General features: G+C 34.6%; 1 protein-coding gene across 16 annotated transcripts in view; it reads left to right on the top strand.

The window, feature by feature from the left end:
• The window catches only part of SYNE1 (spectrin repeat containing nuclear envelope protein 1), a 448,999-nt gene that overhangs the window by 339,407 nt on the left and 96,049 nt on the right, over window positions 1-13,543 (top strand). For all 16 annotated transcript variants that reach the window (XM_077897071.1, XM_077897049.1, XM_077897055.1 and 13 more), the window contains 9 exons: window positions 533-664; window positions 1,225-1,421; window positions 2,100-2,232; window positions 2,535-2,717; window positions 3,918-4,067; window positions 4,671-4,847; window positions 5,508-5,663; window positions 9,803-9,958; window positions 12,941-13,111. In XM_077897071.1, coding sequence (XP_077753197.1) covers window positions 533-664; window positions 1,225-1,421; window positions 2,100-2,232; window positions 2,535-2,717; window positions 3,918-4,067; window positions 4,671-4,847; window positions 5,508-5,663; window positions 9,803-9,958; window positions 12,941-13,111 — 1,455 coding nt within the window. The remainder of the gene's footprint in view (window positions 1-532; window positions 665-1,224; window positions 1,422-2,099; window positions 2,233-2,534; window positions 2,718-3,917; window positions 4,068-4,670; window positions 4,848-5,507; window positions 5,664-9,802; window positions 9,959-12,940; window positions 13,112-13,543) is intronic.

Below are 13,543 nucleotides of genomic sequence, written 5' to 3'. Positions count from 1 at the left end.
GGATTTCTCCTTATTAAAATGTCTACACCATATATTTATATTTCTTAAATGTCTGTTATAGCTTTTTTTATTTGTGAATGTAATGTATTTACTTCGCTTTAGTACATGAAGTAAACATATCCTTCCCTTTTACTTAAATCATACATTGTTACTGTGGTAACGATGAAACCATGCATATCAGGTGCCTACTGTGTTCCAGGTGCACTGCATCCAATTATTCTGCTAAATCCTCAGATGAACAAGATAGCTATTATCCTTTTGTTTTTTAATACTGTAAATGAGGTTTAGAGAAGTTTAGTGACTTGCCCATATTCATCAGCTGGTTGGTTGCAGATACCAAAGCCTGTGCTTTTCAAGGTCACCATCTGATTACCTGCTTCAAAGCCATCCTTTGCTTCCCAGAGCATCCCAACACAAACATGTCCAACATAACTTTAAAGAGAATCTGTCAGATGCATATTTTGTACACAAAAAAGTACCACTGTTCCTTAATGAGGATTCTTTAGCTCACTGATTGATACTATGTTTGTAGACATGGTCTCATCTGGATGAAGACTATCAGGAGCTCAGCAGACAGCTGGAGGTGGTGGAAAGTAGCATCCCGAGTGTGGGGTTGGTAGAAGAAAGCGAGGACAGGCTCATCGACCGGATTGCACTTTACCAGGTCAGCGTCCAGTGGCATCTTGGTGTGAAAAGTACCCATATTTTCTTTTGAAACTTTCCCATGGTTTTAACAGGACTCTAAACAAACTTGCAATCAAATATTTTATTAAGCACTTTTACTTTTATTTGAAGCTACTGACATTGTTCAAAACAGATTTTAAGTGTTTTCTTTATAATAGAACATAAGAAAACTCTTTTTTCTTTTCTTTTTTTCTTTCTTTCTTTTTTTTTTTAATGAGAGAGCTCTAAAACCAAGCATTTTATGTGGTATATACTGGTGTCACAATATCCTTAACTATAACTTGATAGTTTTAAATGTACCTGAAGTTACTACAAAGAAGAAGATGACGACGATGACGGATGACGACAATGACGACAATGGAGAAGATCTATACTTAGATATAGATGAGCTATCTCAAATTTTCTAATCTTACTTGGGTGCAAATATTTGAAGTCTGACTAATGGAGCAGAAACATTATGGACATCAGAGGAACTAGAATTCTTAAAGAGAAAAATTGTATCATCCAAACATTTAACCCACTATTTTTAATCATTTTTAGCACTTGAAATCCAGCCTTAATGAATACCAGCCCAAATTATATCAGGTATTAGATGATGGGAAACGACTGCTTATATCCATTAGCTGCTCAGATCTAGAAGGCCAGCTAAATCAACTTGGAGAACACTGGTTAAATAATACCAACAAAGTGTCTAAGGAACTTCACAGATTGGAAACAGTATTGAAACACTGGACCAGGTAATACAATGACTACTAGACATCATTTTAGATTAACGCTACAGAATCTTTATAAGGCTCCTGGGTATGGGACTTTAAAAAGACTTGATTCCTTTAGACACTATTCTCATATTTTAAAAAATAAAGGCAAAAACAAAGTCTCTAATTAGATTCTTATGTAATTGTATAAACATGTATTAGAAATAGGCAGGGAAGCAAGTGCCTGATACACTGTATCTTGGACCTTTGATCCTGCCTTGCCTTTTGACTGTATATGAGTGGTCACAGTAAAATCTTAGGAGAAATAGAAGGAAAGTGTGTTTGAGAAACTAAAGTTTCTCAAGGGCAGTAGGAAGTATGCAAGAAAGTGGAGGTTGATTTTACATAATGAAATACTCTATTTCAGTGCCACCTTTATTTCCAAGAACTTTTAATAGTCATCTAATATTTTATAAATAGCCTCAATGTGAAGGAGTAGGAGAAAGATATATGTATATTTTTACATTCAGCTTAGAAATGAGAAAGTTGGAACTTGCTTACAGTATAAATTTGAAGAGAAATTGACAGTGTGAATGCAAGACATTTATTCTCCCAAACCTGTTGCATCTCTTGTTTTAAAATTGGCATTGCTGAATAACATGGGTTAACAGAAGAGATGTATTGGATGTTTACTTAATAGGCTCATCAATATAATTACAGATATCAAAGCGAATCTGCAGAACTTATTCACTGGTTGCAATCTGCAAAAGACAGGCTAGAATTTTGGACTCAACAATCTGTGACAGTCCCACAAGAACTGGAAATGGTCCGTGATCATCTAAATGCCTTCCTGGTAAGCCTAAGAATCTAAAGCACTTGATTCAGTTTTATATACTTAATAAGCCTAGCTATAGAGGGTATGTCAGTGTTAACTATGTATGGTCAATAATTGCCTCATCAAAGTAATTTTCAAGGAATGGCTTTGTTGTTGGCTTTCATTCAAGGCAATGGTCTGCTTGCTTTTGTTTTCCTCTGGAGTGCTTAACATAACTCTCAAGAGGTAAAGAAAAATTGTTTATGCAGTAAATGGTTCTCTTTCCTTAAATTAAAGGTCTGACCATTTAATCCTGGTTTGAACGTTGCTACTTCTTTTAGGAGTTTTCCAAAGAAGTGGATGCCAAATCTTCTCTGAAATCGTCTGTCCTCAGCACTGGAAATCAGCTTCTTCGATTAAAGAAAGTAGACACAGCTGCCCTACGTTCAGAGCTGTCACACATTGATAGCCAATGGACTGACCTGCTGACAAATATTCCAACTGTACAGGAAAAGCTCCATCAGGTATAAAAATAATCATAGGTTTAAATCATAATAATTGATTTAAGCAATATTAAATGAAAGGAGTATTAATCTGCTTTTACTTCCAAATTTAAATCAGCTTTGTCATGGACATCTTGACTTTTCTCTCTTGGATTGTTCTGCATACTAAAAGTGAACTGCTCTACAAAGCCATACCTACAGATTTCATATCTTCCAAGGAGTTCTTTACTCTGTGTGTGTGTGTGTGTGTGCGTGTAGTAGAACCTTCACCTGGCCTTATTTAAACTTTTTTGTTTTCTCATGAGTAAAACATGGGTGACACTTCCCTCATAAAGTGGGTAGTTATGAGGATTCAATCACACTATATAGAAAAGACCTATAATCTCACCTACCATAGAACAACTGGCATTCAATAAATGTAAGTACTTCCCTTATCTGGAAATACATTTCTCTCCCCTAGATCCCAGACAGTATATGTTTATCTCTCTTTGATATTCATCATTCTACCAGGTATAATACCTGTGTTTAATGCCTTCTTACCCTCCTAATCAGCAGCTATACACATCCAGGGGGCAGGAAACAGGTCACATCTATCTCTATATCTTTCTGCACCACATAGAAGTCCATAAATATTTTAAATTATTGCTTTTGTTTCTCCAAATCATTATAATAAGTATCTACAAAAATGTATGATAGATTAAGTAAGATTCAGAATTCTAAGTATATTTTAGTTAAAGAGTAAGAAAATTGGCTATGCTCTTAGGAATAAATATCAGAGTGCCAAAAATCTAGAAAATGATAGTTTGTAGTGTGGTATTTTTCTTTCTTCCTTTAACATTCCTGAGTCATAATACACAGAAATTTTTACAAGATAATTAATAAAATACATCTGTTGAATGTTTTGTAGTTAAGTTTTTTTAACTCATAAAACTAGCTATAAAATAAGAATAATATTTTCTTCTTACTGGTATTTTGATTAATTAGTTAATGTTTATACAATGTTTATAGTATCGGATGTCAAGTAAACATAAGATGACTATTATTGTTCAGTGTTTGCCTGATATTTAATTTCAAGTTTCTAATGAGGTTAAGATCCAAAGATGTCATTAGGAATCATTATCTCAGTTGGACATTAATAAATATTAATGTAGGGGTTTTAGGTTGGAAGAATTTTGGTTTGAATTTTAACACTTGTGTCTTATTCTGTCTCTTATTGGGCAGCTCCAAATGGATAAGCTGCCTTCCCGTCATGCCATTTCTGAAGTTATGACTTGGATTTCTCTTATGGAAAATGTTATTCAAAAGGATGAAGAGAATATACAAAATTCAGTAGGTTACAAGGCAATTCATGAATACCTTCAGAAATATAAGGTAATGGAACTTTTTTCTAACTTTTCATATTTTAAGATTCTTTTATCCAAAAGAACTCAAATTATGGACATCAGATTTTGGAGTATATGTTTCATACATAGTGACCAGAGAGGGGTACAAGGGTAAGGAAATTGCCTCCCTAGTTGTAGACCATAGAAAAGTTGTCGTACTAGGAATAATTTTGAATATGATTTTGTGTCATTTAAATAATCATAAAAATGTTATAATTTATAAACATGTTTAGTGAGATAATACAATTTATCCATTTCTACATCCTCTACCTAAAAATATATACATATATTTACATTCAGCACATTAATAAATTGAAAATCTTATAAATTCAAATTCGTATCAATATATTTATAAGTTCAAAATTTATAGATTCAGGATGATCATATATATATTCAACTTCTGATAATAATGAGTTATATAAATATATGCAGTTTGTGCCTCCTGGCTAAATCATGGAAATGATAAAATTCATCTTTTTTTTTTTTTATAAAATTAATCTTAAGGTTACTTGAGGCTTTCCAATTCCTGATAAAATATAAGATATTTATATGCATAGCCTTGTTTTCTTATTTTTATCCCTTCACTTTTCAGGGTTTTAAGATAGATATTAACTGTAAACAGTTGACAGTTGATTTTGTGAATCAGTCTGTGCTACAAATCAGTAGTCAGGATGTGGAAAGTAAACGCAGTGATAAGACTGATTTTGCTGAACAACTTGGAGCCATGAATAAAAGTTGGCAAATCCTGCAGGGTCTAGTGACTGAGAAGGTAAGCCAAGTGGCCTCTGCTGTCCATATTTACATGAAAATGCCAAGAACAGTCACATTCTGTAAAGAAGACTCATTTCACAAGTTGTATAGCTACACAGGGCACATTGATATTTCTGCAGGGGACACCACTGAATCCTGTTGTTCCAAATATTTACTTTTTCATTATTTTCTCTTATATATCATCTACTCTTTACCTGTTAACATGTTGTTTTATTTTTTTAATTGCCTCATGGGGTGCCTGGGTGGCTCAGTCAGTTAAGTATCTGCCTTTGGCTCAGGTCATGATCCCACAGTCCCGGGATGGAGTCCATATCAGGCTCTCTGCTCCATGGAGAGCCTGCTTCTCCCTCTCCCTCTGCCTGCCACTCCCCCTGCTTATGCTCTCTTCTCCCTCTCTCTCTCTGTCAAATATATCAATAAAATCTTTTTTAAAAAGATGCTGCTTAACTTCTTTTGCCTTTCAAGTTGACTTTTTTACTTACTTATCAATACTAGTCACTGATTCACACTTTATAAGATTCATTTTTTAATCATATATCCAATAAACTATATTGTAAGAATTCTTAATTTAGAGGGAATAGTGGCTTGAGTAATTGGAGGAAATAGTGGCTTGAGTTTAAAATAAAATTGCACATTTCATTTCATTATGTTTGTTCAGATCCAGCTGTTGGAAGGCTTATTGGAATCTTGGTCAGAATATGAAAATAATGTACAAAGTCTGAAAACTTGGTATGAAACCCAGGAAAACAGACTAAAGCAACAGCATCGAATTGGAGATCAGGCTTCAGTTCAGAATGCAATGAAAGACTGTCAGGTAACTTGTCCAGGTGGCTGACATGCATAGGTCACAGTTTTATGACCCTGGGAGTTGAGAGTTAGATACTGAAAGAAGTTTTGTTCGGTAATGAGTTTTTCTGATTATATATGAGTTTGTAGAGTTTTTTGTTAACTATTATGTTCTTTCACCTATTTAAAAGAATTTGAAATTATGAGAATTTTGAGATACACTTGTAAATAGAATGCTATGAACCCCTCTATACTGATCATCAGATTTAGTAATTATTAAGATTTTGACATATTTGCTTAAATTATTTTTAAATATTTTATAGTGAATCCCAGACATCATGTCATCTTATTTCTGCATACTACAATACACATCTCTAAGAAATGGACATTTTCTTATATAATCATAACGTCATTATCACCACAAAAATTTTAACGATAATCCCGTAGTATTATTCAGTGCTCAACTCATAATACTGTTTCCTCAGTTTTCTTTGAAATGTCTTTTTTTTTTCAGTTAATTTGCTCACATAAGGGTACAACAAGGTCCACATGCTACATTTGTTATTGGATCTCTTAAGCCTCTTTAATATTTCTTAATACAATTAACTTGCTGCAGAACCTGTAGACTGGCCTCAGGTTCTGGATGAGCCTTGGACTTCATTTAAGATGTTCTTTACCTTGCTCTTTTCCCCTCTGTATCTCCTGTAAAGGGAAGTTAGCACCAGAAACTTGATTTAATTCTGTTTTTAGCTCTGAGGAGCAGAGTACTTCACAGGTGACACCATTAATTTCTCCCATGTCCCATGGGAAGCATTCAGCAGCATATGCTTGTTCTACTATTAGAAGAATCTCTGGTTCAGGTGGAGTGAGCACACTCTAAATGTTTTCCAGTGACTTCAGAACACTTAACATTTGCTTAGGTATTCTTGTGAATTACAAAAGAAATATGAGTCATTACAGGTAATGCTATAGTAAAATTTTTAAATAATTCAATAACTTTTAATGTACAGATTAGATGTGACTATTCTCTGTAGTATTTCCAAAGAACAATTGAAGACTCAGCTATGAAATAGTTCTACAGAAACACTTTTCCCTAAATCTTGTTTTCATATTGTAGACTCCAAAAGGAAAGGCCTTTCATAATTATCTTCCTTCCAACAAGCATTTTTTTTTTTTCCTGGGGGCACCTGAAAAGAGAGATATATTTAAGCTCTCAATCAAAGCTTTTCCATTCAGAAAAGGAAGAGCAGATGCTCTTGTGCCGGGCTGACAAGCTAATGGATTATAATTTCCAGAGTACATAAAAATGGCAAAGAAAATAATCATATAGAGAAATACCTTGAAATTTTATTTTTTAAATAAATTTATTTTTTATTGGTGTTCAATTTACCAACATACAGAATAACACCCAGTGCTTATCCCGTCAAGTGCCCCCCTCAGTGCCCGTCACCCATTCACCCCCACCCCCCGCCCTCCTCCTCTTCCACCACCCCTAGTTCGTTTTCCAGAGTTAGGAGTCTTTATGTTCTGTCTTGAAATTTAAAAAAAATGTTTCACATCAGAAGATGGGCATATAAAAGACTGAAGACCAAAATTATGCATCACCTAATCTTACTGCATTTCCAGTTTTCCAGGGGCCTGTAGTATTTCTAATTTGGGCCATCAATTTTGTATATCTAAATGTACAAAAAAATCCAGAATTTCACAATTTTCCTTTGAGGGATGAAAAGTCAGACCTCTTAAGCTTCTAAATTAAAATGTTTCCACCAAAGTTAAAAGATCATTTAAGTGTTAGCATTAGTAACATTACTGCTTCTTTGTTATATCATTGTGATAAACCTTACTGTTAAAAGTGAAACAATACATTAAATTTTCCTTTTTTCTACATTCTCTACTACTTTTTCTTACTATTTTTTCTTCTCTTTCCTGTACTTTTTTTCTGCCATTTTCTGTTTTGTTTCTTTTCATGACCATGTCTTCTATTTAACAGAGACAATACTATCGAAAATATAGCAGAAGCTTGGCCAAGTTTCACAGAAGGTCACACCAGGCGTCAGGAGGGAAAGCTTGAAATGTCGTTTAGAGAATTTCACACACAATGCCAATTAGATATTTCAAATTTAATCTTTCTTTATTTTTTGAAACAAAGAACCGAATGAATGTAACCCACACAATTATTTTGGGGCATCACATAAAAATCACAACAGCTTAATGGCAGGTTCTATTTGGCAGTACCACAAACCTAGATAAAAATTTATTGTCATTTTTGAGAAATTGTTCCTCTGGACCAAAGTGTGAAATTCAAGCCAGCAGACTTAAATCGGTGACTGGATTTAAGCTTATTTTCTTTAAAACATCTTGAATATTTTCCCACTTTTTCAGAGGTGATTTATTAATTGAAACCAACATAAAAATAATATTTATGAATTAACTCAAGAATAATTTATTAGAGCAAAAAAATGTTAGGTTTGGCTTTTTTCTTCATTGATCAGAAACAATTATCTTTTAATTATTGAAAGGAAAGAAAAACACAATTTCATTTTGGACAAAGTATATATTTCAGTCAGTCTTGTTTCCTTCCTGGGTTTTGCTTTTATGCCAGCATAAGCATGCAGGCCATTTTAGAGATGTGTTTTTAAGTAATGGATCATTCATTTAATATTGCTCACTAAAAAAGTTACCATCTATGGATAAATAGGATAAATTTAATTTCAATGGCTGGATTTTAGAATTATATTAAAGACTTGTTGGAAGGATTATTTATGGTTAACCCTTTAAAAAAGTTGAGAGAGAAATCCTTAAATAGTAAAATTAATTATGTTTTCCATATTGCTTAAAGGACCTATGACTCTGGTAATCACCATATTCATTCTCTGATCAATTGAAGCTGTCAAAATATTGACAGAATTATGATGTAGAAATGAAAGCACAATATTAAAAATAAAAACAATCTCTTCAGGCTACTAATTGCATGAATTTTCAATTAATACATCAAGAAAAAAATAGCTTTATGATAATTAAGGAGAGAAAAATAAATAAATTAGTATTGACTCATGGCTGATGACCAAATAGCTGAATAGACTAATACTATCCTGCATTTGCCAAATTTTTAACAGCTTAGAAGACATTTCATGTATATTATTTAAGAATTTTCTTCACTTTAAACTCCAGTGCGTACAAATCTACGTATCTAGTTCTGGAGATATACTTCTGAACATAAGCATGCAACCAGGCTTTAATATATGGCTTCTCACATCAGCCGCATCTGGAACTTACATCCTCTCCACAGGTCACATCTGGGGACTCGCTTCCAACACTGTGCTAGGAGTCAGTAGACCCAGCAGGCTTGGGTTCTAATCCCTTCTCCAGGCTTCACCAGCTCTATAATCCAAGACAGGTTATATGACTTGATCTCCCACTTATTCATCCATCCAAAATGAGCTTTCCAAAGTTTCAAATGACGTTAAAATATAAACTAGGGTTATAATGTATGGTTAAGGCTGATCTCCTCAATGTTGCCTCATTGCATTTTCTTTTTTGAAGAATTCATACTGACTGTTATAAAAGCATATGCCCTCTAAAAATAGGATTTGATTCATGAAAAAAAAGCCTATAACCTTTCAGAATTATATAGAATCAGGGAAAAAGGAAGGCTAAAAGAGATTCTGATTTTCTGTCAGAAGAAAGAGACCCAGTAGAAGTTTTTAATTTAAAGAGGCACATCTTAATAGTAGCAGAAATGTAACTAAACTCAGATACCGAGAATACCATCCTATTACATTTCATCCTGTGGCCTAGGACTATGTAACTTTTCCCACACCAAGATTCATGAATTTAAGAATATAAATCATGTTACCATTTCCCATATATATTTCTTTCCTTCTTACTTCCTGAAAAAAAATTACATGTTGCCTTGTCTTTATTAGGTAATCAAATTTTACTTTTTAAAAGTTATGTTAAAAAAAAAAAGTTATGCTAATTTCTCTTAAAAGGCTGTTTTAAAAATTTAAATGTAGGAACAAGTATTGCTGTGGAGACCATCTCCCTAGAATGATAAATTTTTTGGATTAGCAAAAACTTGGGGGGATATGGGGCTGTAATAGCTCAATTTCAGTGTACAGAGTTCCACAATAGAACAATTTAAAATGACTATTTTTAATCTTTCAGGATCTAGAAGATTTGGTTAAAGCAAAAGAAAAAGAGGTAGAGAGAATTGAGCAGAGTGGACTTGCTTTGATTCAGAACAAGAAAGAAGAAGTCTCTGGCATTGTCATGAGCACGCTGCGGGAGCTGAACCAAACCTGGGCAAATTTAGACCACATGGTAATATTGCTTGCAGAGACCTGACTCCAAGGCTGTTTTGTGTCCAAACATGTCATGGTGTTTTGGTTTTCTGAAAATAACAGTAAATAGTTACAGAATTTCTACATTATCTCTTTATATTAGGTCTACTTCGTTAACCTCTTCCTTATTTTATTTAAGATTTTTATTTATTTATTTGAGAGAGAGAGAACAAGGGGAAAGGCAGAGGAGGCCGACTCCTCACTGATGAGCAGGGAGCCTGATACAAGGCCCCGTCTCCCTACCTGGAAGATCATGATGTGAGCTGAAACCAATAGTTGAATACTTCCCTGATTTAGCCACCCAGACACCCCTATTAGACTTTTTTTTTAAGTCTAGCTTTGGATATTTCCTATAATAAACATTATTATGAACATTCTCTCTTGGCAATCTCATCCATTCCCACGTCTATAGGTACTGTCTAGGTACAGACAATTCTCAAATGTAAATCCCCAGCCTGGATTTCTCTCCTAGACTATAGATACAGACAGAGGCAGAGAGAGAAATTCAATTTATAGACAGCTCCTCTTGCATGACCAGTAGACACCTCAAACTCACATGCCCAAGCCAACATTTGTTCTTTCCCCACAAACCTATGCTTTCTGCCATCCCGGTTAATGACTGCTCTGCCTGGTTGCGTAGGCAAAAGCCAGAGTCATTCTTCACTCCTTTCTCTCATACCTCACATGTGATCCATCAGCAGTCTTGTCAGCTTTCTTTTCAGCACAAATCAAGAATCTTACCCTCCCCCCATCTCCATAGCCTACACTGGGGTATAAGTCAACATCACTGCCGGCCTTGATTTTTCCAGTGGCCTCCATGCCAGAGAGCTCCTGTTAAATGGAAACCAGGTCACACCACTCATCTGACCAAACCCTTCCCCTGCCCCCAGTAGCTTCTTGTCTTATTAAAAATGAGGCCAAAGCCTGGTGAGGGCCTGAAGGCCCCTAGGACCTGGCCTTCTATGGTCTCTCCAACGTCTGCTTCTGTCCCACACATTCATTTTGCTTCTGGTCTTTCCTAACTCTTGAACTCAATCGGCACATTTCACACTCAGGGGCTTTGCACTGGCTCTCGCCTCCACCTGGAACACCTCCTCCCACGTATCCGCATGGGTTGCTCCCTCTCCACAAACTTTTTCAAATCTGCTCTCTCAGTGAGGGCTTTCCTGTTGGCTTTGTTTTAATTTTTTTTTTTTTTATTTATTTATGATAGTCACAGAGAGAGAGAGAGGCAGAGACACAGGCAGAGGGAGAAGCAGGCTCCATGCACCGGGAGCCTGACGTGGGATTCGATCCCGGGTCTCCAGGATCGCGCCCTGGGCCAAAGGCAGGCGCTAAACCGCTGCGCCACCCAGGGATCCCTGGCTTTGTTTTAAATGATAGCTTCCACATCCCTACCTCGTACTCCCTGAAGCCCTTCTCTGTTTTGCCTTTATCATTTATCAACTTCTAACAAAGTAATCAGCCTACTTGTTTAAATTTCTCTCATTAAAATGTAAGCTCTATGAAGACATTTGATAAATCTATGCCTAATGGAGTGCTGAAGTCTCCAATAAAAAATATGAATAACAACAAATACTGCTCTGCATACACCTGTGCGAGTACTTATCATGGCAGTTTGCAGAGATGAGAGCTAAGGCACAAACAGGTTAAGTGACTGGGACCTATGGCATACAGCAAACAGCTCCTTACAGTCTATCTACCTTTCTAGGTGCAGCCTTCCAGGCTGTCCTTACCTTATCTTTAACCCAGTTTTAAATCTGTTTTACTTAATTTTATGCATTCTTATAAATCATCACAAATCTTGGAAATAATTTACTATGTAAATAAATTAAGTGGTTCTTTCACAGAAACATCTCATGAAAAGCAAGTGAAAATAATACACAGAAGAAATAGACTATTTAAAAACTCTGATTACTCTCCTGGCTTTATTTTCATGTCTGCCCCTGACTTGCATAAACTAAGTAAGCCCTCACCCCTGTCTGCACCTCGAGGCTTTGTACCATTTCTGAAACAGCACTTTCATAGTCCTTTGGCCCGTTAGGTAGTAGTTTGATTGGTTTCAGCATTTTTTATTTATATTAAGAACAAAAGCAGAGAATGTAGATATAAACTAATTTATATTATCTCTTTCCTTAATTATGGCCATACTTCTACCTTATTCAAAATATTACATTTAGAAGATTAAGGGTGCCATTCAAGAAGTCCAAAGTAGATATCTTTCCAAATAACACAGACCAAACAAAGAGCTTAAATTTTCTGTTGCAGATAAGTCTAGGGAAAGGATGTTCTTAAATGTTTTGTCTTAAGATATGAATTTGAGTGTTGGTGTGTGTGTGTTTGTGTGTGAACATGCATATGTGAGATTAAAAAGAGAGAAAGAGAGAGAAAGGAAATGAGGGAAGAGATAGATAGATTTTTATTTCATTTTTTAGGACCAGACTGCCTAGATTCAAATCTAGGTCTCTCATATTCCAATAGTATGATCTCAGGTGATTTTTATGGCCTCTTTGAGCCTCAGTTTCTTAATCTGTAAGATGGGGATAATAATTATACCCACCTCGTAAGGTTGTTATATGAATTAAATGAGTTAATGCATTTAAAACAATAATTTAATATATTTCCTAACTGTGGTGTTAAATATATTAATCTTTTATCACCTGTATATTATATAGATATATAGAATACATATTGTGTATATTTACATTCAAAGGTTGTATGTTACTTTTTTAAGCATTCTAATTTAGACTGAGTGGTCAAAAATTCACAAAAATATATAAATTTCAGTGTTTCTATGTCTTTCTTTTCAAATCTTTCTTTTCTAGTTTATTTATAATGTCTGAAACCTGATGAAGTTCTTAAATATTAATGTTTCCATCAATTCAATATGAATTCCATCATTTTAAATATTTAAAATTTTAAATATTATGCGATTATAAGAAGCATCTGCCTCTTTCAAAAGGTTGGGCAATTAAAGATACTGCTGAAGTCCGTGTTTGACCAATGGAACAATCACAAGGTGGCCTTTGATGAGATAAACAGCTACCTCATGGAGGCCAGATATTCTCTTTCCCGCTTCCGTCTGCTGACTGGCTCTTTAGAAGCTGTACAAGTTCAGGTAGACAATCTTCAGGTAAGGAATGAAGTTAAACCATCTTTAATATTCCTTTTAATTTCTGAAAATAAAAAAGCAAACATGAACAGCATTCTAGAATATTGCTGTATATCGTTTGCATTTAATTATTTTTAAATACGTAGAATCAATCCTACGTGCTTTATTTGTAACTTAAACTTGCCTATAGATACCAAATTTCTGGATTAGTTAATATATAACTAAATGATTTTTAAAATTCTATTATAAAAATATCCACTTAAATGCATTTTATAAAATGATTTCACATCTAAACCAACCTCCTTGATCTCGTTGCTACTTTTATATCTTCCCTTTCTCTCTTTATCCTGCTTCTTCAAGAATATTCTAAGGAAGTAAAAAGAAAACAAAGAGAAAGATAGCAAAAATGGTAAACTTGTAAACTCTTAAGTTGTTTTCTTTTTGTTCAGCATA

Source organism: Canis aureus, chromosome 1 (genome assembly GCF_053574225.1).
Source record: "Canis aureus isolate CA01 chromosome 1, VMU_Caureus_v.1.0, whole genome shotgun sequence".
Taxonomy (NCBI): domain Eukaryota; kingdom Metazoa; phylum Chordata; class Mammalia; order Carnivora; family Canidae; genus Canis; species Canis aureus.
This window is presented reverse-complemented; position numbering and strand designations above follow the sequence as displayed.